We start from the raw sequence: 27,453 nt of genomic DNA, 5'->3' as shown, positions 1-27,453 counted from the left end.
ATTCCCTTCTCTAGGGGATCTTCCCAACCCAGGGATTGAACCCACGTCTCTTACATCTCCTGCACTGGCAGGCAGGTTCTTTACCACTAGAGCCACCTGGGAAGCCCGTTTTATACATAGGAGTGTGTGTGTATCAATCTCAAACTCCCAATTCATACCACCCTACCACCCAGTCTGTCTTTGAAGACTAGATATATATAAGTGATTTGCTGTGACAGAATTCTCTGAGTTAAAAAAAAAAAAACAATAAGAGAAAACTAATTTCTCAAAATGTTTCAAATATCTAGGCAAGCACATGAGAACAAAATTATTTTGTGAAATGCCTACTGCAGAATTAAATATTAGGAGAGATTTTTTTTAACCAAACTATTTAATGAATAAAAACTAATCCAAAATTATTTAACTCAACCCTTTAGCCAACCCATTAGCTTCAAAGACAAATAACAGAGCAAGGCCCAAATTTTGAGTGTGCAGAAAACCACACTAACAATCGTCTTCAAACCACCAGTTATTTGAAACAGCTGCAAACATGTTTCCTTAGAAAAACAGATTGGGATTTAGGGGCTTACAAGGTGATAGCAATTTAGTTAACCAGTCAAAAGGAAATTTCTATTCAACCCATTAAACTCCTAATATTTCTCCTTCAGGGGGGAAAACATTGACATATTACTTCATGAGCTTGTTTTGTGTACTTGAAATAGATATTCTAGACCTCTAAGTGGTACATACTGTGATGCTATATTTTTTTTAAACATTTTAGAACATATGGCTCAAAAAAGTAAACACAACAAACCTACAAAGCATACAACAGGGCAAGATCCCATTCTATTCAACACTAATCAGACCCCAATTCCAGTATTTTAATTAAATTCTAGTCTACTTCAGCAGAAACATCGATCCCCAAGGGGCAGAGCCAGACAACTGGCCAGATTTTAACCCATCACAAGACATAAAATACCGAACTTAAAACTGAAAAAGGAATAAACATTGATGCATAACATTGGGGAGAACTTTCCATTAGTTCCTGCCCTAGAAACAGAGTTCTTAAATCAGGCTACTTAATCAAACATTAAACACAGAGCTGGAGGCCCTGTAAATCCAAATCAGCTCCCTCAATAGTAAGGACATTAGCAGAAAACTCAAGTCTGTCTTCAAGGCGGTCACCCTCTACTCTGGTTACACTCTATCTGATCACCCAACACGTTTCACTAGAAAATGTGCTGATCCCATGGATAACATCCCTACTCAGCTCCCTTGACCCAGAAGGATCCCCGTGATCAACAGGTCACCCACTTTATTTTTACTGATATCAACATAAGTTCAGTCTCACTTACCAACTTTGGTTATTTATTCAAGTTGTGTAACTGGGTCACATCACGACAAGAGCAGCCTAAACTAGATGACCTCTACTATGTGATAATCTTGGTGTCATTATTCTAGTTCTTAGAACATTTGTACTAAAATTGTATCTTTCTATAAACCACACTCAGGTTCTGGCTCTGTCCTCTGACATCATACCAAAAAAATATATAAAACAAAAGCATTTCAAAACCTCAAGAAGAAAGACCAGACTCCTATACCCTCGATTCAAATATGCCTGCTGGAATATGTAAGACACACAACAAACTAAGTGTGAGATGTGAGTATTATTTCCTTAGTTAAGAAAAACATATCAAAGAGGACACTAAAGAAAACAGGTTTTCCCAAACTCTTTGTCTTAATAAGCAATTTCCTGTTTGAGTAAATGTACTGTTTAACATATAGTCTAGAAATTTGCAACACAGTCTCACTGGAGAAGGCAATGCCCCACTCCAGTACTCTTGCCTGGAAAATCTCATGGACAGAGGAGCCTGGTAGGCTGCAGTCCATGGGGTCGTGAAGAGTCGGACACGTCTGAGCGACTTCACTTTCACACATTGGAAAAGGAAGTGGCAACCCACTCCAGTGTTCTTGCCTGGAGAATCCCAGGGACAGGGGAGCCTGGTGGGTGGCTGTCTATGGGGTCGCACAGAGTTAGACACAACTGAAGCGACTTAGCAGCTGCAGCATAAAATCTCACAGTATGAAGTGTATGACCCCAAACAGGGGAAGAGGTAATCCCCACTCAAGGAAAGATCTAACTCAACTAACCAGCACTTCTGCTATGCAAACTAATCTTCAACTGGTTCTCAACTCTCTCCATCCTACAAATATCATTGGGAAGACTCCCTTCTTTCTGTTTCTCAATGAAAAGTGAAATACCAAGACAAGGACCAACTCTGGACATGCTAAGGCAGCACTCACTCCACCACTGGACTCAGTGGGAGTGCTTCATATCACTGCCCTCCTACACCCCCAGTGTCCCGTGCCCTTCCTTGGCTGCTACTGCCAATGCTACCACACATTAACATGCTCAATTCAGTTCAGTTCAGTCGCTCAGTTGAGTCCGACTCTTTGTGACCCCATGGACTGCAGCACGCAAGTCCTCCCTGTCCATCATCAAATCCCAGCGTTCACTTAAACTCATGTCCATTGAGTTGGTGATGCCATCCGATCATCTCACCCTCTGTTGTCCCCTTCTCCTCCCACCCTCGATCTTTCTCAGGATCAGGGTCTTTTCAAATGAGTCAGCTCTTCGCATCAGGTGCCCAAAGGACTGGAGTTTCAGCTTCAGCATCAGTCCTTCCAATGAATATTCTGGATTGATTTCCTTTAGGATGGACTGGCTGGATCTCCTTGCAGTACAAGGGACTCTCAGGAGTCTTCTCCAACACCACAGGTCAAAAACATCAGTTCTTCGGCATTCAGCTTTCTTTACAGTCCAACTCTCACATCCATACATGATTACTGGAAAAACCACAGCTTTGACTAGATAGACCTTTCTTGGCAAAGTAATGTCTCTGCTTTTTAATATGCTGTCTAGGTTGGTTATAACTTTTCTTCCCAGGAGCAAATTTCTTTTAATTTCAGGGCTGCAGTCACCATCTGCAGTGATTTTGGAGCCCAAGAAAATGAAGTCTTTTACTGCTTCCACTGTTTGCCCATCTATTTGCCATGAAGTGATGAGACCAGATGCCATGATCTTAGTTTTCTGAATGTTGAGTTTTAAGCCAACTTTTTCATTCTCCTCTTTTACTTTCATCAAGAGGATCTTCAGTTCTTCTTTACTTTCTGTGATAAGAGTGGTGTCATATTCATATCCAAGGTTATTGATGTTTCTCCCGGTGATCTTGATTCCAGCTTGTGCTTCCTCCAGCCAGTGTTTATCATGATGTACTCTGCATATAAGTTGAATAAGCAGGGTTTGTTCCATGTCCAGTTCTAACTGTTGATTCCTCACCTGCATACAGATTTCTCAAGAGGCAGGTCAGGTGGTCTGGTATTCCCATGTCTTTAAGAATTTTCCAGAGTTTGTTGTGGTCCACACAGTCAAAGGCTTTGGCAAAGTCAATAAAACAGAAGTAGATGTTTTTCTGGAACTCTCTTGGTTTTTCGATGATCCAACAGATGTTGGCAATTTGATCTCTGGTTCCTCTGCCTTTTCTAAATCCAGCTTGAACATGTGGAAGTTTTCAGTTCATGTACTGTTGAAGCCTGGCTTGGAGAATTTTGAGCATTACTTTACTAGCATGTGAGATGAGTGCAATTGTGCAGTAGTTTGAGCATTCTTTGGCATTGCCTTTCTTCGGGATTGGAATGAAGACTGACCTTTTCCAGTCCTATGGCCACTGCTGAGTTTTCCAAATTTGCTGGCATATTGAGTGCTAATTCTTCCCTAATGGCTGCCCTTTGCCCAGAATACCCACAATTCTCACCACTTCTCTCAACCACGACTTCACAGGGTCAAAACTTCTAAGTCCAGTAACATTCCACAACAACTGCTCCAAATGTGGCCATGACTCAGAAAGTCGCACCGGGATTCTGGACCTCTATCCAGAATCGGGATCTCTCTCCTTGAGGCTTGGTCTGATGTGGGGTACCCAAAGGGAATCTGGTTTTATAGTGAACAACTGCACCTTCAGAAATTCTAGTTGGTAAAACTTCGGAAAACTGCCCATGTCCTAGATTCTGGTGTGGTGTTCAGTGTGGTTTCTATGTGGTCATCACAGACACATGAAACTTATAGAAAAATCATAGCAGGAATAATAATAAAATAAAGCAGTGAAGTGGGAAAAAAAAATCATAGCAGGGACAGTAACAGCATTTTTAAAAGGGTTGGGGTGAGTCAGGGGAGGTAGTTGATGTCTTTGGCTGAGCATGCTGTATTGCTGTGGGGGTAAGTTCTCCCCACCTTCAACTGATCTCAGGCAGCCCAACTAACACTGACTTCCTTACTATGATAACAAATCAGCAGGGACCTCCCTGGCAGTCTAGTGGTTAAGACTATGCACTTCCACTGTGGGTTTGATCCCAGATCAGGGAACTACCATGCCATGTGGCATGGCCAAGGAGATTAAAAAAAAAAAAAAAAAAAAGACTCAGCAATACAGAATGAACAAATGCAACCCAAAGTAGGCATACGGGGTCTGTCAACAAATCATCTACCTTTCGTTCATTCTTCATCTGTAAATTGGGACTTCCCTGGTGCCTCAGACAGTAAGAGTCAGCCTGCAATGTGGGAGACCCAGGTTCGATCCCTAGTTCGGGAAGATACCCTGGAGAAGGCAATGGCTACCCACTCCAGTATTCTTGCCTAGAGAATTCCATGGTCAGAGGAACCTGGGGGGGCTAAAGTCCATGGGGTCACAAAGAGTGGGACACAGCTGAGCAACTAACACTTTTACATCTGTAAGTTAAATAGCATCATAGCTCCATGCCTACTTCTCTAAATGCCAGGGAAGATAAGTGAAAAATACTCTATAAATCTAAGCTGATATTGCCATCACACAATGTATTTTACCTAGTTCTTCCTTCCACTTATCCATTCAACAATGCATGCACTCACGCGCCTACTCAGCACCTCACCCACGTGTGCCAATCACTGCACTGGGTGCTGGAGGCACCAACAGAAATGAGTGAAAATGAAAGTCACTCAGTTGTGTTCAGCTTTTTGTGACCCCATGGACTATACAGTCCATGGAATTCTCCAGGCCAGAATACTGGAGTGGGTAGCCTTTCCATTCTCCAGAGGATCTTCCCTACCCAGTTATCAAACCCAGGTCTCCCACATTGCAGGTGGATTCTTTACCAGCTGAGCCACAAGGGAAGCCCAAGAATACTGGAGTGGGTAGCCTATCTCTTCTCCAGTGGATCTTCCTGACCCATAGGATCGAACCGGGGTCTCCTGCCTTGCAAACAGATTCTTTACCAACTGAGCTATCAGGGAAGCTCAAACACAAATGAGACACGGCCACAAACCAAAGCAGCCTAAGTGCAGGTGAGAACAACTAAGAAAGCAATTATATAGTTACAAGATGGTATGGCAGGAACAGAGAGAGAGGGATTCCAGGTGTATCCTGATCAAGAGGGTACAAAACCTGGACCAGGTGGACAAGGTGCTAAGAGAACTCTTAAAAAAGAAGGAACACTTGAACTGAGTCACCACCAAAAGATACATGGTCACCCTGGCCTGCAAATGGCTGATACACACCTGAGTCAATCTTGTATTTGACTTAATGATTATAATTCAGGGACTATTCCGTAAACATGTCAACATGAAATGTGTGCATTAGAAAGCTTTAAACCAATGAAGTGTTACGTCTAATGCTGCAGATACCACGCTATTCTAAGGGATTTTCTGTTGACCAAAGAAACCAGTAGAAAGCACTGAAACCATCCCACACCAGATCTGTGCCTTCTTTTACAGTGAGGAGTCCTTAGCATCTTTTGGTACTGCTCAAAACTATCTTATGCTACCAAGCACAAAGCACAAAAGGGTATTTAATATTTGACCAGCATCATGAATTTATATCTAAGACTAATTTGGAGATATGAAAACTAATACTGCCAGTTAATTTTCTAATTGGAACAAAATTTACTACTTCTTAAAACAAGCCATCAAACGCCATAAATCTGAGCCCACTCAGATAATGATCATTTGCCAATGTCATCTTATTCGCAGTCCAAAGCATGGTGACCAAAGCCCTTCTATTTCTACTCTGCTAGTGTGTTTTCTCATTTCTTTTTAAAAATTTAAGGGGAATGTTTTCAAATTTTCTTTCCTCTATAAACATTTGATTAAAAGAATAATAAGACCCCCCAAAATCTGTTAATAGATACTTCCCACCTGTTTAACTCTTCCTAGGAATCATCACTAACTAATTAAAAGACACACACTACCATGATTAGTGTTCTAGTAATATTTATAATAATGATTTCGAGTTAAAAATGGGCCTTCCCTAGTGACTCAGCAGTAAAGAACCGCCTGCCAATGCAGGATACACAGGTTTGACCCCTGGGTTGGAAAGATCCCCTGGAGAAGGAAATGGCAACCCTCACCAGTATACTTGCCTGGAAAATCCCACAGACAAAAGAGTCTGGCAGGCTATACTCCATGGGGGTGACAAAGAGTCAGACATGACTTAGAGACTAAACACCATCATCATCAGGGTTAAAAATAATAAAGGAACTATATTTAATTAACATTTTATTTGAAATGTTTCAATCTGTTAGTCTGTTCCTTTAGGACATTCCAATGAATATCTGCATTTGTTAAAAAAAAAAACAAAACTAATTTTAATAATGACTTCTTTGATAATTCTTTTCAGTAGGTTATTTTGTGTATAAAATCAAATTCTATTTCAATAATTAGGAGTCACATGGTTTTTAGTGTATTTTTCCCATAAAATATATTATTCTTTCCTATGAAGTTCTACCTTCTAACATATTTTCCTCAAGAGCTATATTTTGCCAGAGGGCTTTTCTATCTCTCTGTTTTTGGTCTCATCTTCAATTCTCTGTTTTCTTCACCCCGATAATTTTGGCATTCCCTTGATCTCTGTCATCTCCCCCGCAAAAGCTCTCTCCTGTAACTCTATGTAGCTGCTTTGTTTTTCTCGAAAGCATGAAATCCAATAAAACAGGCAGGTGATATTAAAGATATTTAATATGCTTCATTAAGAAAAAGAAACAGCAGCTTAAAAACATGCACAAGGAAGTGACTAACCAATACTTTCAATTATCTGAATACTACAGTGCAACTCACAATACAGTCAACAGCATCTAAGCTATCTTGGCAATTAAGAAAAAACATCTTTCAAGAACCATAGGTCAGCTTTCATTACTCAGGCTTGTTAAGTGATTCTGTAGCTAAATACTTCAACACACATCCAGCTGATCTGTTTTCTCAGTTCAAATGACGTACCTAAACAGCAAATTTATCTGTTTAGCTAAATGGCAGCCCACTCCAGTGTTCTTGCCTGAAGAATCCCAGGGATGGGGGAGCCTCGTGGGCTTCCGTCTACGGGGTCGCACAGAGTTGGACACGACTGAAGCGACTTAGCAGCAGCAGCAGCATAGGATGTAATTAACACTAATCTACTCAAAGCAAGATTCACACACATGTTTAAGGTGATCTATCCTTTAAAAAAGTTTTGGGGCTAGTGCACTGGGATGACCCAGAGGGATGGTATGGGGAGGGAGGAGGGAGGAGGGTTCAGGATGGGGAACACATGTATACCTGTGGCGGATTCATTTTGATATTTGGCAAAACTAATTATGTAAAGTTTAAAAATAAAATAAAATTTAAAAAAAAAAAGTCTGATGTGTTGGGACTTCCCTGGTGGTCTAGTGGCTAAGACTGCAATCTCCCAACACTGGGGGCTCTAGGTTCGATACCTGGTCAGGGAACTAGGTCCCAGATGCCATAACTAAGAGACAAAATCCACAACTCAAGACCCCTCATGCTGCAATTAAGACCTGATACGACCAAAAAAAAAAAAAAAAAAAAAGACATTTTGAGGAAGCAGTAGCTATTTCACTTTAAGGTAATCGGTATTACTCAACCTGGACACTATACTTGCTTGACTTTAGTTTTCCTTTTTTTCTTGCTCAATTACACAGTGCTTTTAAATTCACACAATAATATTTATAAACTAGTAATAGGGTGGTATTTTAACCTGAAAAAAAAAAAAAAGTAAGCCAACAATGAAAACTGTGGGTTTCCCATTTCCATTAAAGTGGCAAATACTAATTTCAGAGAAACACCTCTCTCTCTCTCACGCAAACACACACACACACACACACACACACACACACACACACACTAATGTTATGAAAACACTGTCATTAGAATACATGCTCTGGTTGTTCATCCAAGAATGGTAATGAGTTGTGATGATCTACCTTCTTTAGTCAAGCCCTCCTTTGTAAGAACGGCACCCATTTAGTTAACAGCTAACCAACATTTGGAGTGCTGTCTATGTTTATTCAAGAGGTTTTACCCTTTGCAAATCTAACCGGCCCATACAAGAACAAAATCCATAATCAGGCTCTTGTTGACTCCATGCTGTACTCAACATAGATAGGCAGTGCAAACAACTCAAGTATTGTTACTGGACAAGATGATCAACAACATAGTTAACTGAAAATGAACAGCAGGGCTCTACATCGTGCCAAGTATAGTCATTTGAAGTAGTCACTTTCAAAAACCCAAGAAAGAACATAGATTCCCAAGTATCGTAAAGTAAGGATTATCTGAGCATATAGTACTTTCAACTTTTATTGACATAATTAAGTCGAAGGAGAGATTTATTCTTTTGGTAACATTTTGTTTTCTCTAGCATATATATTACTTAGATACAATCAAACAAGAAATAATTTAAAACCAAAACTAGATTCTTAATACAGAAAGTAAAGAAAAGTACACTTCAAGTTTACATAGAGAAAGCCACGCAGGGTACTTTTTGAAAACCCACCAAGTGCCAGCCAGTCTGCTGGACACCAGTGCAAAGAAAGGTAAACACAGCTCGGTTCTTACTCTCAAGGAGAGTGTCTTTCAGCTGAGCTTCCTGATCCTCCACTGTTTGCCACAGAAACACACTATTCAAAAACTTGACTAAAACATCTCCCCTTGTGAATTCTTCCTGGGTTTGCCTGCCTCAGTGACTCCATGACACAAAAATCAGTATTTATCACCTTCATTCATTTATTCATCAAGCAGTGATTAGGTGCTGTGCTGTGCTGTACTTATTTACTCAGTCATATCCGACTCTTTGTGACCCCATTGGCTGGAGCCCACCAGGATCCTCTGTCCCTGGGAATTCTCCAGGCAAGAATATTGGAGTGGATTGCCATGCCCTCCTCCAGAGGATCTTACCAACCCAGGGATAGAACCCAGGTCTCCCACACTACAGGCGGATTCTTTACCATCTGAGCCACCAGGGAAGCCCAAGAATACTGGAGGGGATAGCCTAAAGCTTCTCTAGGGAATCTTCCAACCCAGGAACTGAACCAGGGTCTCCTGCACTATAGGCAGATTCTTTACAAGCTGAGCTACCAAGGAAGCCCAGTGATTCTGTACCTGCCCACTAAATGCCAGGCATGATGCTCAGTGTAAAGACCCTAAAAATGAAGAGGACAAACCTATCCCTGGGAAGATAACAGTTCAACCCTTAACAGATTAGCTCACCACCCACTGTATGCATCAGAGCTCCCTTGCAAATACCAACTTATGCTTCTTTGCATTACCAGCCCCTGGCATACTATAGGGGCTAAATATGTTAATTCAGTCCCTGATGAAAAGATCTTTTATGGATAATCAGAAGACTGAGTTTTGACCACAATACGTCACCAAGACACTCCTGGCCTCACTCTTCTTCGTCAAACAAAGAGGTGGCTATCCTCGCCCCATGTGACTTCAGGAGTCTACTGTTATATGAGTGAATATTCTGATTTCAAGGGAGAGGAATAAACATACTTAACAACCTCAGGATGTGCTTTAAACAATTTTAAGCCCATCTAAGCTATGATTAGTTCAATGACTGGGCCTATGCTGAAATCACATCTTGAAACATTATTGTAACCATTATTGTGGAATTTACTTTCTGATTTTGATATATTGAGTTCTTTTCTTGTCTCTCCTTACCCATAAAGGTATAATTTGGGTCTGCTGTATTCTTTCAAAGGAAGAATTGGCAAGGTGGTTGCTGTTACTTAGGATAAGTGTATAATCTCTTTGACTTTCTCTTGTTGGGCAAACTGCCCAGTGAATATCAATTTTTTTTTTAGTGCTACAAATATGGTTTTAATAGATTCGCAGATTTCAAATTATTAGAATTCAGAGCACATCTCTCCCAGGGTGAGCAGATAATTCACAACAATCCATGTAGATGCAAAGGAGATGACGAGAGATCAATCTGGATGTGAATAAGCTGACACATGGGTTTACTGCTCCTCCTGTCTCTATAGCCCACCCCCTACCCCCTGACACACACACTTTTCATATGAGCAAAAATGCCTCTGTGCCTGGGAGTTCAAATTAGTCATAACATCCACTTTAGGGACTGAGGAAGACTTACTGTAAATCAGCCACTTAGAAACCACATTTGACATATTTTGGTTATAATGTAACTATAAGTTGCATAATATTGTACCTATTGATTGGAGCTTGGGATCATAATGGAAAGCAATTGCCATACATTGAAAGCGACCAACCACAAGATAGAAAAGTGTTCCTGAAGAGCCCACAAAGGGAAATCATTTTCCTTAGAATCTAAAACTCCTTATCCTCTAGATGGTATATTCTATCACACCCTTCAGGCTGTATTGTGCCCTCAAGGTGCTAAGGTAACTTAACCTCAAATCACCCAACTCTTCAACTTCCTCAGACCAAGACAAAGGCCTAGAAGAGTACAGTGAACTCTTTCTTGATTGAAACAGTCCTGTCTATCCTGAAATGCCACAAAAGACTTATCAGAATAACATCTCACTGGATAACAAAACTCCCAACTGATGGACAATGTTCTAACAGCTCTACATTACATTCACATTAGAATCTGCTTCTCTGGTTTTCCTGTCCCTGACCATTACCTTTAAAAATATATAATAATTTATTGAGGGAATGACTATTTGTCAGGTCCTGTTCAACGCATTTCATTTGCAAGGTGCTCTTCTATCTACTTGTCCACATGGAAAGCACGTTCTTCTCTACCATCCTTGAAGTATCATTCTTAGAGGCAGTAAACATGAAACAGGAACATCCAGGAAGGAATGAACATGGATATTACAGAGAAATGATCCAAATCAGTCCACCCACTTATGAGATGAGAAGGGTTTTAAAGATTTGAACTGTAGCTTAGAGTGGATGGTAGGAAACTTTGATTCTTTTTTCATCTCCTCTGCATGATCCCTGACAAAAGGTTAGCCTTATCATTTTTGGACCATGACTCCAATAAAAAAACCCATAACTACAATAAAAAGAACATATATAATAACTGTGTAACTCGGCAACTCATCTTAGCTCGTTTTGGAAACAGATTCTTCTAAGTACTGAAGACATGCATAAGGTTTAGATTTCACTGGGACCTACCTTTTTGTTTTACCTTACACTCTTCTCTAAATCTTCACTAATCTATCAGATGTCACGGTTTAATAGAAGTATTAACGACACCTAGTGAGGTTACTGGGTCCATCTGGAAAAATATGGTGAGGATTTGAGTCTACGTTTGAAGACCTGAAAGAGCCAAATCACCCTGAGGCCGAATTCTGCTCAGTAACTGTTTTTCAGAAGACTAAGAAGAGTAGCTAAACAGTTAACAACTTTTCCTCATTCGCAAATCCAGGGATGGGATATAATTGAAATAAGGCCTATAAATGTTTGTGCTTCCATGTGGATAAAGTGCCCATGTGCCCTTGAAAGGAAAAGTGTTAGTCACTTCTGTCATGTCTGACTCTTTGTGACCCCACAGACTGTAGCTCGCCAGGCTCCTCAGTCCATGGGATTTTTTCAGGCAAGGATACTGGAATGGGTAGCCATTTCCTTCTCCAGGGGATCTTTCCAACTCAGGGATCAAACCTGGGTCTCCTGTCTTGCAGGCAGACTCTACCATCTGAGGGAAATGCATTACCTATTCCAGATCACTCTGGTTCTAACAGGGGATGTTTCAAGTCGTATGCCAAAATTATTGAGGAACATGTCAATGGTTCTTTCTAACAAAAAAGTGAGGATAAGAGCATCTGAACTCACCTGAGAAGCACATTTTAACAAATGATGGATTCAGCAGAGACAGTACTCCAGAGGCTCTAGGTTTTTAGAGCTATTCTGGAAACAGTGTATCAGTTCCTACAGCAGGCTCCTTCTCTGGCTAGCCAAAATCCTTCCCTCATGCCCTCAGGTTCCAGCCACACCAACTTCCCCCATTGAGAGCTAATCAGCATCTCTCCCTGAGTGTGCGCCCCGCCACCTGCAGCCTCACATTCCCAGACAACCTGGAAAAGGACGCACAGGCACAAGTCAGAAGTGTGCAGGATTAATCCCCCCTGGCCACACTGCTCAACCGAGGATGAGCGCCAAGGGGTAAAGGTTTCCCCCTTTTATTTTGGGGGAAGACATATTCATGAGGTGTCTGTGATAGCCCCAGTGAGAATAAGCACCATTAACAGCAGTACCACAGCAATTCATCTTCGTATTGGTTTTCCCTGATCCTTCATTTCTACCCTGGGATCTATCCAAACTGAGTACCTGCATACAAGGCACTGTCGCAGCACCTGTTTGCAGGAGGACCTAGATTAATTTGGGAAGATTCCCTGGAGAAGGATACGGCAATCCACTCCAGTATTCTTGCCTGGGAAATCCCATGGACAGAAGAGCCTGGGGCGCTGCAGTCCATGGGGTTGGGTTGCAAGAGTTAGATGGGACTTAGCTACTAAACCACCACTAAGTTAAGTCAGCTTCTGAAAGATCCTAAGCTAACATAGTACCTGACTGTATCAAAATGAGGGAAGAGATGAAATAAGAGACATAATTCACGGTAAAAGGGAAAAAAATTAATGATAAAGGGAGAGAAAATGGAAAAGCACAGGAAGGCTAGATCTTTCCACTCAGTAGAATGGACAGCTCATGAAGAAGCTATACTCAGAAAAAATTTGAGGGGTATAACTTGCAGCCCTTTACTTTTTCCACCAGGGCTTCTACTCAAATGAGGGCCAGACTATACCCCAGAGCTTTTCACACACTTGGGTCATATGCATCACTCTTACCTAGAAAAAGGACATGTGGCTTCACATTGCCTTCTCAGCTCTCTGAAACCTGCTTCCCATCAGATCTGAGAAGCAAGCTCGAGTAAGCAAGCGGAGAAGAACAGTCAGCCCACTGTTATTAGTCACTTCTTTAACCCAGAAGGCATCATGTCCCACCATGTGCCTGACTCCAATCAGCGTGTCCCCTGACTTCAATACTGGTTTCACAAGCACTGTCCTGAAAGGCTTCCAGGAAACAGACCCAAACTCCATCAGACATATCTGCATAGTTCAACAGTAACTGAAAATCCAAGTTGCATAATCCAGAAAAGAGCCAAGTGTAACAGAGAAAATGCCTCCTTTCACGTAGTGTGAGGTTGTCTTACGCCACAATTTCTCTCATCAAGCAAACTCTGAACAAAGCATTCATAGGTGATTGGTCTGAAATCTTTTAGTGGTTACTGATTCACAAAACCACAGCAATAATACATATTCTGCTAACAGTCAGAGGATGCTGTCATGGCATCATAATCACTGTTGAAACTGGGAGATGTGTGGCATTCCTATGAAGATGATACAAAAATCTTGAAAACAATATATCCAAATATCCTTTTCGTGAATTTGGAAATGTCTAACGTTGATAAAGACCAACAGAGAAGGAAAAAAGCCCCAACTGTTTAGGGCAAAATGAAGTCACAATTTTAACATTTTTATGATACACATCCCTAATTGCCTTGTGAATGATCCTAAAATGACTATGCTCTAAACCCATTCTCTCAGTAAGATGGAAGTAGGAACAAGTCATCAGCCTCTATTCATAAAAGTCAATCAAGAAGGAATAACCTGTGATTTTTCAATAGTTCCTTAGATAAATTATAGGATACCACTATCAAATTCTGTTAAAGAACAAAAGAACGTCATGGAATAGGTAAGCACTCTGAGAGCAAGATCAATCAAATGGACAGCTCTGATTTAATTTCCCATAAGCAAAGTTTTCATTTGGGGACATAGTAAAAACAACTTCATGGAGTCCGGGTTGCGGCAGGAGTGGGCACTAAGAAAGCAGGCAGAGTAAATAAAGGCAAAGAAAATCAAGCAAAAGTTCTGAATCAAATACTAAATAATGACACTAGCAATTTTCTTTTGCACTAGGATTCTGTTTAGCTTTTTCATTTTGAAACATTTCTGTTTTCTACTCTCTGGCTGACAAGAGCACTTTCCATTTCATGCAAAAGATAACGAATGTTCCTTGCATGTGTTAGACATGGACTTATATGACTGATGGTTATAAACAAAATTTCTTTGCACATCAAAGGAAAAAAAACTTTGTTTATTCAAGAAATTCCTAATGGTTTCATTTATAAGTAAAATTTTCTCTTTATTTGAGATCCACTGGCACAGCAGAGTATAGCTGGAAGACAGCAGGTAGCTCTCATAATGAACTTTGCACAGTTTTGAGAAAATAATATCTGAAGGCAGTTCCTTCTTCTGAGGTCAGTAGATTAGTGGTTCAAAAAGAATAAACTATCCAGGGAACATCCTGAGATTTAAAAAAAAAACACAAAAACCCACACAACTGGAGGGGAAAAGGAGGAACATTCTCACTAATTAAAATTTCCAGTTCTTATGGTCCCTCTACATACACAAACCCCAGTCAAGCAAAGCCTGCAGGATCAGGCCTGTACTAAGTATACCATCATCACATTAATTATATTATTACCTCATAATGCTAACCAGCCAGGTTTACACAGAAGAGATTAAATAACAAGATAATCTTATAAACAATGCTCATTTCATCAGTGTACCAAATAAGTTTGATTTATATCTCTGACTGTTCTTCTAATTAATTTATGCACCCACATGCTTTAATTTACACAGACAGACACCCACACTGGGGTAGGGATGGTTACTTTTTTAACATCTTGAACTTTGACATAGGTTCATGTGTAGACTCCCCAGCGCTGCTGTTTTAGTTCCCTTACACTTCAAAACCGAAGTGATTGTTCAAATACCTTGCATTAAAGTTGAAGCATGCAGAAAGAAAATATTTGATCAAACTCAATACCTATCTCCCCTGCCAACTTTTAGATGCTGAATTTTAGTGGGTATAGTTTCATTCAATCTTATAACCAGATCCACTCACCCCTAAGTTACAGACCTACCTCTTCTTAAAATATTCCCTTCAAAGCTTTTTTTGGATATATAAGTCCACCTCACTACAGCATCAATCCTAAACTCCTATATTTGGTGTAACACAGTTTCTAGTGATTGAGAGAGGGGGAAAAGGCTGCTAAGTTTTAAAAAACATATCATTTGTACTAATACCAGGGGCTTGGATAAATAATGTACTCTCAGAATGCCGTATTACCACTGTGAGTGTCACAGAAATAAAACAATCCATAGAGGGAAGAAAAGTCAACTCATTCCAATTCTTTAACCAGGAAGATAAAAAAACGACATTTCTGACTCTAGACCCATTTACAATAAGCTATCAGTGACATGATGGTAATGCTAGCACTCCATGAAAACCCTTAAAAAATAACAACCTAAAGGAATATCCTGGTGTCAGGATTAGTACAGTTTAGTCATTTTACAGCTTCCATGGATGGTTTCAGTGTAGGGATGAATCAGGCAAGCAGAAAGATTTTTACTTGTCTCTGATATAAAACTTTTATTTATGTATTTGATTAATGTTTATTTGTAGGACCTTAATACAATAACAGATGTCAGCTACATTATATCTGTTCTTGATTATGAACTCCTAGAGGGCAGAGACCCTGTCTATTCAGCTCACTTTTTATAGGACACAAACACAGTACCATACCCAAAAAGGCACTTAAAGATGGTTTTTATAATAACAGTGATTTCAAGGGGACTTGGTCTTCTTCTACACTCCATGAAACTCCACTGGCACATACTGAACATTTAAGAGTAACAACTTTATATTCTTGAGCAATTCCATTCTTCAGATGTCGACAATGGCACTTTTCTTTTGAAACAGGGATTACCTGGATGGGACAATTTCCACTTCTTAATGTTCAAGGGTTAGCTTTTGTCCAATATCTAAATTCTATACTGACAACCCAAGCTTAAAAAAAAAAAAAAGCCAGACCCAAACATTCCACTTCTTAGCATCAACTCTACCCCTGCATCAGGCAGAAGGACCTGCTCTTTCCTTGGGGTAACATGCTAAGACCACTACGGTGGTACCTAAAACTGTGGCCTCTTTGCAGTCTTTCTGTCCATTCAAATCATACTGAACAAGAGACACACTGAGTTAAATAATGCTCTACGATAAACTTAAGAACACAGTCATATAATGCTTATAAATGCTAAAGGAATAAAAAGCCAGCAGATGGTATTTTAAAGGTTCTCACACATCAGAAATAGAGAATTTTCACTAACTAGGTAATTTGGGGCAAGGCTTTTAAAATTTCTGGGCCTTGGTTTCCAAATCTGTGAAATGGAGACCTTACATTGTATACCTTCAGATTGTTTCCAGTTTAAATTTTGAAATCACATGAGTCCTAAAGAATCTCACACAAAGTGAGGTTCCATTATCCAGCCAAACAAAAGGCTTTTCTTCTTTCTTTTGTGAGTGAAGGAAGGGAGACTGTATGTTCTCAATGTAAATTATTTACTATGCCTAGCTCCAACAAAATATCCAAACAGAACATCACCAGCTATTTTTGTAAACAAAATATGTGGATATGCATGTAATGATATACACATTGTATGTATGTACCAAATGCATATACATGCACACCCTCCAAAACACACAATTCTCTCTATTGTAGCCAAGAATTAAAATACTTTCCAGTTTTCTCATTTTTTCTCTCTCCCTCTCTATTGAAGCCAAGAATTAAAATACTTCCCAGTTTTCTCATTTTTTCTTTCTCCCTGCATGAAGCATCTACAAAGCTACTATAACATGGGAATTCACATAAAGTAAAGCTATAAGCATCTTCTTCAACATTTCTTATATTAATATTGACAGTTCCTAACACAATCAGCTTAAGTTAAGCTGGTCCTCTGCAACCTTAACAGCATCCTCTCATAGAAACAGTGGTATTGAGAAAGGATGCAGAATGCAGTCCTCAGGCCATTCAACCAACATCTACTTCATCTATAATGTACCTGAAATATGCAATTCAAGACATAAAATTTACAAATTGAATACCACTTAAGCAGACAGTGATAGTAACAACAGCAGAAAAAGGATAAAGAAGGTTGTATAGATGTAGGGACAACCAGTTCATACACTCTCAAAACGTGGGAGGCGACTTCAGTTCATGAAACTACTTATTTTTATCTTTAATTTACTAAAACACTTCCAGAAGAAAACTTTGAGCAACTACTGATATATTATCATTTTCTTTTTTATTTAATTTTTATTTTATAATGGAGTGTAATTGATTTCTATGTAGTTTCAGGTGTACAGCAAAGGGATTCAATTATACATATATATGTATTTATTCTTCTTCAGATTCCTTCCCCATATAGGTCATTAAAGAGCACTGACAAGAGTTCCCTGTGCTATACAGTAGGTCCTTTGTAGTTATCTATTTTATATATAGTAGTGTGTATATGTTAATCCCAAACTCTTGACTTATCCACCACCCCCCCCCCCACAACATTTCCCCTTTGCTAACCATTAGGTTTGTTCACTATACTACCATTTTCTTATTAGGGAAACAAAAAAATGCCCTATGAATGCAGTCATTTATTGCAAGTAGAGAAAGAAAAACAGATGTCTTATTCAAAATTTCCTAGGTTCTCTTGGATCCCTATTCTTGGAGGAATAATTGTTAAAGCATTTAAAGGCAAATAATCTTTAAAGGACAGATATGTGAAATTTTCAGGAAAAAATTTCTTAATTTTTTATCTGCTTAGCCAATAGATGTTAGTAGATACATTTATATAATAGCAATAACCCATTCACATCACTATTTCACAGTGCCCCAACACACATACATCAACTCCTTCAATCCTTCCAACAATGCCAAGAAGATAAAAGAACACAAGTCTTCCTTCTTCTGTTCCATCAATTAAAATTAAATCCAAACACCAATACACACAAGAAGCATTATCCTAACTACTGGTTACTCTATAAGACATCAGGAAACTTGAGTGTTTTGATTTGAACATCTTTCTATCTCAAGTAAGAAGGAAGACGGTGATTCAAAACCACAAATTTCTGGCTTTCATCAAAACAATTTCATTCAAGCGTCCAGGTAAAGGGATAAAATTTAGTGAGTAGTATGCATTCCTTAAAAAAAAAAAAAATCGAGTTTCACTCATATTCCTTGGGGAAAAAAAATCCACCAATGGTCATATACAAGTTTATATTAAAATGCAACCTAAATTTTCTAAGTTTACAACTGAAGTAATTATAGATATTAATCTTTTACCTAGTTGCAGCAACATTTATAACACTATAAATGAAAATAGAACTGCAGTTTGTTTCTTTGGAGAATGGAGAATGAGAACAGGTTCTGAGGAGATATTGAATATCAAAGGATAAAAAGAAGTGAGAAAATGGAAAACGAAAAGATAAATGAGACACACAATGGGGGAGAGAGAAAGGCAGTGACGTAGCTAGGGGATGGACAGGGCAAAGTGAGATAAGTCATTCCTAGCAAAATGGCTCTTGTCAAAACCTTGCCAGGGCTCTGGACCATTGTCTCTGCCTGCAAGAGGGATGACTTCTTTGATGGTTTTTTAAAAATGCTTCCTGTATCTAAACAGCCTCAGTTTATTTTTTTCAGATTCCTGCATTTATTTTTTAAATAAAAGTTCAAATTTGAAGACTCTACTCATGTGTAAAAGGAATGACTTTTATTTTAGAAATGTACTTGGAACCTACACATCATTGCTCAGCTTAGAGCTCAAAACCTCAGAGATGTCCCAACATTCCAACCTGACAGTCTTGCCTTTGTAAAGAAGTGAAAACTGCCTCTTTCCACTGTGCCTGAAAATTATATGTGAAATCACTCTTCACTGATTGTGCAAAGTCTTAAAAATAAATACGTGCATCTTCTTGAGGAGTCATCTATCACCAAAGAGAGCTGATTGTGTTCTCAAGAAAACAACGTACATGTGCCCCAAGTGAAGGAAGCTCTTTAAAGGACATCTGAAGTTGGTCGTCAGAAATCATCCTCCAGCCTGGAATAGGTATGCAGAGCAAAGGCACCCAATACGTAGTCAAAGCCAGAATCCATGAAAGGGTCAGCTACGAATCAATTCAGCCTGACTCAGCCGATGAAGAACTCCATCGACCCACCCCCTGTGACCTGAAGGCTTGCTTCTTTCTACCCACCCACCTATCCCTCTTTGTGCTCTTAATAAACCCACTGGTCCTGACTATAGGCCCCAATACCATAAGCATCCTTTTACATAAAAATTCATTAAATACTGTACCACTCTCAATATATTGATCCCACAAACTGTAACTCCATGAAGTGGTTCAACACGATGTCATCACCACAGAGCAACTTGTTTCATTTACAGTATCTGTTTCACTTCTACTCATGAGCTAATATAATTCAATTTTTTTTAACTGCACACAGGCTGCTAGACACATGTGCATGGCAAATGGAATCTGAACTTAGCTTAACAGCCTCATTTATTCCTGATGGTTTAAATTATTTCATCACAATTAATGACACCCCCTCAGCTTCCTGTGCAGCAATGCCAGATGTTCAGAGACCACAAAGCCACTCTCTTCTTTGACGGCTGGTGACAAGTCGTCCTCTGAAGGACATTCCCTAGGCACGCGGACTGGATGACACCTCCATTGCTTTGCACCTCTCTGCCTCCCAGAGTAACCATGTAGAGAAAAAAGCAGGAAGGCATGAGCAACCAGCAAATGCATTAGCGAGAGCAAATTATGTGAAGTGATCTAAACTCGAAGGAACTTGGCTCCTGCCACAGGAGTTCCTAACCTTGTTGTTTTATGAAAGCACTCTTCGCCTCCACCTTCTCAGCCACTGGCATCCACTGAGTGCCTGGCCTGGCGTCAGTCCTCGGGGAACACTGAAGGACATGAAAAATACAAGCTTGTCCACAGGGATCCTTTTCGGCTGTGGTAATTTTGTTTTGGGGGGTGTTGTTTAAATTTACTACCCTCTTCCTGACTGTTCCCTCATTTTTAAGAGAACAGTGTCTTCAAGTACAATTATCTTCTTACCCTGTTCAATAGGCACTTCCCATAGAAACATGCAACATTTTGGCAACTTGGGGTAAACAGCTGTGCCCTTTTTTCTTTGTAAAGCTTTATTGAAGTGCAATATAATTGCAAGGCCAAAAGTTACAAACATTTCATGTATACACCTTGATGGGTTGCGTTTACCTCTTTTTCTCAGGCTTAAGTAAGATTTCTTCTTTTCAGGAGCTGTTGGGTTTTTGGTTTTGTTCTCCTTTTGTCTGCCGTTGCTTTGTTACTTTTTAAAGAGAACAGAATGAAAGACAGACTTCACATTTTTCCCACTTTGAGTCTCACATGGGCAAAGCCATTTACTTAAGAGTAAAAACAATTTGTTTCTTCTGAAATTCATAAACAGTAATTTTCTTATATTCATCATTTGTTTCATAGAAGAAATAAATTCGCATAATGACAAGTAGCTAAGAGGGCAGCAGAAATCGTAAACACGAGCACTGTTACAATAAGAATCCAATACTGTGGCTCTAATTTGGAAAACGCTTTCCATCAACTAGGGAACATGTGGCAGACATTTTATGGATTATTTTTTAAATGTTAAAAAAAAAAATAAAAATGCTGATCTTATTCAGGGAATAAGGGGCCTTTTCCTTTGCCAAAAAGTGTCCTAGGAAAACTGAAAGGCCATGTGGGTCAGCCCACCCTATAGTATGAACATAAGCTATAAGAGCACTTTGGAAAATATTTTTAAACTGAGATGAGAAAAAAATCAATATCAATACAGATTCCGAGCAGATGCAAGAGGCTTCTGTGCATGTTAGTGATTATGTGTGTGGCCTACCCAGGCTAATTTCAAATGCCTCCAAAACTCACTGTACATTCTCTTTTATAAACTATTTGGGATTAAAACTAGGACCTTATCCATATCAACTTTGACAATGGACACAAATATAGGGTAGGCTAATCAAGCCAAACAAGTTGAATTTTCCCCCTCATGGATGGCTTTTTAGATCTTAAATGACTACTGAATTTTACCAGACATGCTACACTTAGTGTTTTGACAGTTGTTTATTAAAACTACTTTCCTAGGAAGTCCACGGAAACCACCAGTCTAGCTTTTATCAGAATTGAGACCATCAGAGAGAAGTCGCGATGATGGTATACTTGCAGCAAGCAGACAACAATAGGAAACTCTAAGCACTCCCAGAGTTGCATCAAATTTTCCACGGACCAAAACTAAAATGAAATCGGTCAATTACTGAGAGGTAGATAAGTAAAATAAACAACTAATTTCATACAGCGAAGTTGAGGGAAAGTCATATGGACCTCATTCTGTTGTCTCCAAACACATTTTATCGGAGGGGAAAAAAGGAGCTGAATCAACTTTAAACTCTCATGTAGGGATGTATTGCTTGTGTGTCCCTGGCAGATGTGGAAAGGAGATGAAATGGGCAGGGGAGAATCAAATATCCCATCGCTGCAGGTTTGCTAAGGGAAAGAACACTGCAAAGATCTCACATCTGGCAATCATTTGTCAATAGCTGGAAAGAGAGCGGCAGGAAACTTTCTGGCTCTTGGAGAAGATGAAAAGACAAAAACCATGTGTCTCTCACACACACACACTCACACACACTCTCTCTCCCTCTCTCTGCAATGGTACAATGACTACTACACTTATTCTCCACCCCTCCCTTTCCCTCTAAATTTAATGATCTTCAGATATACTCGACTCCATGGTCAAAAACATGCAGTCACTTGACTTGTTAAAGCTGCAGTGTATGTACATTTTTCAAATAAACCCCAGGGCTGATGTTAGAAAATCAAAATCAGTCAAGCATAGACCGCCTGGTACTTTGGGCAGGAATCCTTGTGGTTTAGTCAATAAACAGAATCTGAATGAAAGACACCACAGTAACTAGACAGTAACGTTTTGAACGGTTCTTAACCTGAACGGGGGCTGGGGCATGTGGTTGTGCTTAGTGACCATGGACATGGCTCCCTGTCCCCTCAGATGGCTCCCTCACCCTGTGACAGGACTGTGCTTAGCACAAGGGCATCTGCTGCTCCTAACACACACTCAGTAAGAAAAGGTGAACTTATATTTGAGGGATGCTGAGAGTGCATTTGGGGAGGGAACAACTTGGTGGTGGTGGCTTTAAATCTATTTAATAGGGTAAGAAAAGGAAAATCTCAGTTTCCGGGTGTTCATATGGATGATAACAATATATAAAATTTGCTAGCTTCATTATGAGTTCACAAAAATGACCAGCTTCGCCCCATTAGGTTTCCCATATAATAAAAAGTTTTCAAGACAACTCGCACAAAATTAATTAACTTTTCCCAAATCCTAGGAATGTAAACCTGTTTCTAGTGATCGATAGACTTCAATGGGCAGCTCAGCTTTGCCCTTATGCTGCATTTAACCAGCCGAGCGCATCCTGTGATGCTGTAAGTGAATGCTGCAGGTTGTTTAATAACCTGGCAAATTCACAGTAGCTTGTCAAATTATTACAGGAACAGTGTCATCACTAAACAAGCCTGATCACGGTTAATTACAATGCAGACTAGAGAGCAGCCACAATTGTTCATTAATTACAGGAAGCACCTCATTTAAATTTTATGGAAATTTACACTTGCACCCCGGTATGTCTGGGAAAAAAAGTGATCCTTCACGCATTCATAGAAGAAAGAAGTCTGTGGTTTATGAAACATCACAGTAAATTGTGTCTAATCGGGTACTGAAATATTGGTTTATTATTTACTCTAATTTTCTAAGCACTTCAGTGGTGAAAAATACCAAGTCAAACCCCACATCTTACATTTCCAACCAAGAAAGGAACTGTGCTAGGCTAAATGTAACAACACACGATGAGGTACAGTCATACTAAAATAGTCACTTTTTTTCTAATTAAAAATCAAATATTTAACAGCAACCAAGGGAGGTCTAAGGGCTTCCCCAGTGACTCAGACAGTAAAGAATATGCCTGTAATGCAAGAGACTAGGGTTCGATTCCTGAGTCAGGAAGATCCTCTGGAGAAGGGAATGGCAACCCACTCCAGTATTCTTGCCTAGAGAATCCCATGGACAGAGGAACCTGGGGGGCTACAATCCATGGGGTCACAAAGAGTTGGACATGACTGAGCAACTAACACTAAGGGAGGTCTAAACTAGAATGATCATTTCCCATAAAACAATTACATAAAAGGACAATTATACAAAAGGACAATTTGGGGGTCTGTACATCAGTTAACCTTCAGAGCTAAAGAAGGTACACAGTTTCATACCCACTTCAAAAGCCACTGAAGAAAATCAAGAAAGTTAGACAGTGAATCTAAAGTGTGGATTGTCCAGCTACTTCTCTAAATCAAGTATATTAACACACACAAAAAAGCAGATAACCCTGCAAAAGTCAAGTCAGGCACAGACTTCAACAATGACAGTCATTCAGAACCAACAGCATATTCATGAAAGAGTGTCAGGGATCCTGGGATTATTAAATAACAAAGCTGCTAAGACATCTGAAATTTTGGGACCAAAGGAAAGGGTTAAAAGAAAACAGGTAAGAGGACGAAGGGGCTCCCTGAATCCTGAGATCTCATGTCAGCGAAAACACAAAAGCAAACGTTATGGGTGCCGTTATGTCTAAAGGAAAATCCTTCACAGAAAAGGATATAAACAAGCCAGAGCTCCTAAATCGAGGTGTACAAGAGGTTATTCTCAGAATCAAGAGGCCAAACAGCAAATCCTCTCGTGGTTATAATGCCTGGCCCCACGGGAAAGTCTGAGATCCAAGCAGGAAAAGTAAACGACCCTGGCCAGTCCTACGGTGAGTTCCCTGGAGTGCAGAGTTGGACTGAAAAATAAGAAATGGCTCACTCGATAGGAAAAAAAAAAAAAAAACAGAATACACATACCACGGCACGAATGAAAGAACTCTAAGCTAAAAGCTACTCCTGGAATTGTTAGCTGGTGAGGAATATATTAAGTCTCAAGTTTATTATGACAAACATAACATGAATATGTACCAGATATCATCAGAATGTATGGAAGCCGTATTTAGAAAGGAACAGGAAAAAGAGAGAAATAAATGATTCAAATGGGTCCCAGTTAATTCACCAGTGCATCGTAGTTGACTTATCTTTTCAGAGATTCAGCTTTTCCATACTGTCCGCCAAAATGCTTTTGCAAGATGAGGCATCTAACAAAATGAGCACTTTCTTTTTTTCACCCAGTAACTCGTCTTCCTTGCAAGGCTCACACAGCACTGTCAACTCCACAATATGTTTAGCTACCTACTACCATGGTTTCACTTCAATGTGTAAAAATACATTTTCTCCCTTGGTATGTCAAAGCAATATGTTCCACTGGTCTCTTTCAGGTTTATTTCACACACCCACATCTGCAAAACCCATTGCTCTTCACACCATAACTCAACGTTCAAAAACAGATTATCCAACAACCACCCATGACAGACCATTCCAGGTGATGTGCTTGAAGAACATCACTCGTCCCCCCACCCCGAAGGGGTCAAGGATCAGACTACTCTTCACGAAAAGTCTTCCATCACTCGGCATGTATGTGTCACAACCAAGTTGTGAGCTTTCTAAAACTGGGAAACGTATGATCACGTCTCATACTTGCCACACCTGCTTTTCTGTTGGATCACAGCCATACACCACCCAGACAGTACCAGCATAGGGCACTGCAGAGCTCAGGTGGTCGTTCCGAGGCCAGGAGCAGGTGTGCAGAAGGTTTCATTCATAAAAAATGAAACTTCCTACAACCACCACTTCCACCATCACACCCAGTATGAACAAGCCAATTTTTAGAACTATTCTCTTTTCTCATGCAGGGTGTCTAAATCAGTTTAAAAAAAAAAAAGTTTTAACACTGAGATCACTATGCTTATCCCCTAAGTCTTAAAATTTAGAAAATGATGCCAAACAGAGGCCTGAAAAAATAGTATGGGTGTGCTCACACTAGGGAGGTGCCATCCACATGGAAACTTGAGCCTGCATTTTTGCATCATTGATACACACATTCCTTAACTATTAACAGGTACCCAGCAGTGGAGGTAGGCCTTGGGCCAAGATGTCATATTTATATTTTTAATCTGCAACATCCCACTCCGCTTCTAATTTCCCAAGACCACGCAATGAATTCCAAGTCAATACTTGGATGAAAAATGTTCTTTGCTAATAAACTTAATATTACACCAGAGGACCTATCTCCCAAACCATGAAGAAGAAAGATAATATTATTAACTCCTATTTTTCTCATACAGTGCCCAGCTGAACAGCTTCCATTCTCCTGAGCTGGGAGACTCCTGTGCAGGAAGCATGGCTGGCTTGCCCATGTGTCCCCAGAGCCTAGCATCCCCTCAGCACGCAATAACGATGATTCGAAAAGAGGAGAGCTAAGATTTCCAGAGTGCCTCTTACATCCTGGCCCTGTGCTAAATGCTAGGTATGTGGTAGAACATTTAATCCTCATTAGTCAGCTATGATATCTCCACTTCACAGATGAGAAAGCTAAAGCCCAGTTAGGTTGGGTGACTTGCCAAAGGACTCATGGCAACTTGTGTCAACCTAGGCAGGCAGCATTCAGAAACCACATTCTTATTCACTGCAGTATATATACCATGTCTTGACTTCTTGAATGAGTAAACGAATGATCTCTAATTCTGACAATTTATCCTGAAAAGGACTTTTTGCTGAACAGATGCTCCACCAACCCCTCTTTCAGTCCCAGCAGCTGCCACATGGCATCTGATATATCTGTTCAGCGTTCAGAGACCCCTGACTGTCACAACACCCCCGACTGATAAAACAGTAAGACTCCGACCTGGACTTCCAGCCTCTGGTCTGGCTCCTCCAGGTTTGGGCAGAAGTCTGCACCCAGCAGTCTGCCAGCACATGCCACTGGGACCTGGGGGAACATGGCCGAGTTAGATGCTGGGTGTGGAGGCTCTTGAGAACTGCACACAAACACACACAACCCAAACACAAGGACATCCCAGCTGCAGCTCTGCAACAGGCCGTCATGGCCTCACAGGGTTTGAACACTCAGTAGGTCAAATATATTGTAAACATCATACACCCAAGTTTACTGACTACCAAAAGGTAAATTCTAAGAAGAAAAAATACACATAAATGTTGTTGTCCCTTGTATCCACAGCACATAGCACAAAAGCAGGCATTTAATATCCGTGGACTGTAGGAAGGAGGAGAGAGGAAGGGACATCGGGGGGAAGAAAGGGAGGAAATGAGGGAAACGGAAGAAAAAAAAACAATTTCTGCTTGAAATTGGTGGCTTTTTTTCTCTTACCTTTCTTAAGTGGGAATTCAGAAAACTGTATTCTATAATGCCTAAAGTTCCTTTCCACTCTTAAAAATACCTGTTCAAATTTATTTTTTCTCTTCCTGGTGTAGGCCAATAATTACCAACATGTACTATTTATTTACTGCCTTTAAATTATATTTAAGAGCCTTATGTCTGCTCTAACAATACAAATGACAAAAAAGGTATGATTCAGTGAATGTTTCTCTGTATCTAGAATCTTACAGTGAAAGCCACTAGGATTCCCTTTCAAAACTGTTACCTATTATAATTAGCCAATCTCATTATGAAATATTGCCTACTTAGTAGTCACTTGGCTTACTTCATTTTTAAATGTTTAAGATAGAAAAGGACTTAGATTCCACTGAAACCTATTTTCTGCTTTTTATAATTTTCTCTATACACTACTCAATATTTCCAAATATATACTATCTCCATTAATCATACAACTATCTTGATGTTCAGCCACTAAGTTGTGTCTGACTCTTTGAGACCCCATGGACGGCAGCACGCCAGGATTCCTGTCTTTCACTATCTCCCAGAGTTTGTTCAAAGTCATGTCCACTGAGTCGGTGATGCCAGTCAACCATCTCATTCTGTCGCCCCCTTCTCCTCCTGACCTCAGTCTTTCCCAGCATCAGTCTTTTCCAAGCAGTCAGCTCTTAACTATCTATGTGTATTCAGATCTCAATTCATCAATCAGTTCCATCTCACCTGTGTCTTCTTTCCCTGTCCAAGGCCCCCGTCGGTGTTTTATTTTTTTAACTCCAACTGGGATCATCTATGCCCATCTCTTTGTTCAGAGATCATTTTTCAGCCAAGAGTGCTGCCTTAGAAGGTATTTCTTTCTTTCTTTTGA

At 40.0% G+C, this 27,453-nt stretch overlaps 1 protein-coding gene across 13 annotated transcripts in view; it reads right to left on the bottom strand.

Moving 5' to 3' along the window:
• Positions 1-27,453, bottom strand: part of BNC2 (basonuclin zinc finger protein 2) — a 485,862-nt gene that overhangs the window by 264,135 nt on the left and 194,274 nt on the right. For 8 of the 13 annotated variants that reach the window (XM_061425235.1, XM_061425225.1, XM_061425227.1 and 5 more), the window contains one exon: positions 26,100-26,183. The exons of the other annotated variants lie outside the window; for them this stretch is intronic. In XM_061425235.1, the coding sequence (XP_061281219.1) occupies positions 26,100-26,183 (84 nt within the window). The remainder of the gene's footprint in view (positions 1-26,099; positions 26,184-27,453) is intronic. 13 annotated transcript variants of the gene reach the window in all.

The sequence above is a fragment of the Bos javanicus genome, chromosome 8 (genome assembly GCF_032452875.1).
Source record: "Bos javanicus breed banteng chromosome 8, ARS-OSU_banteng_1.0, whole genome shotgun sequence".
NCBI lineage: Eukaryota > Metazoa > Chordata > Mammalia > Artiodactyla > Bovidae > Bos > Bos javanicus.
Note: the sequence above shows the minus strand (reverse complement) of the source record. Positions and strands in the feature narration are given on the sequence as shown.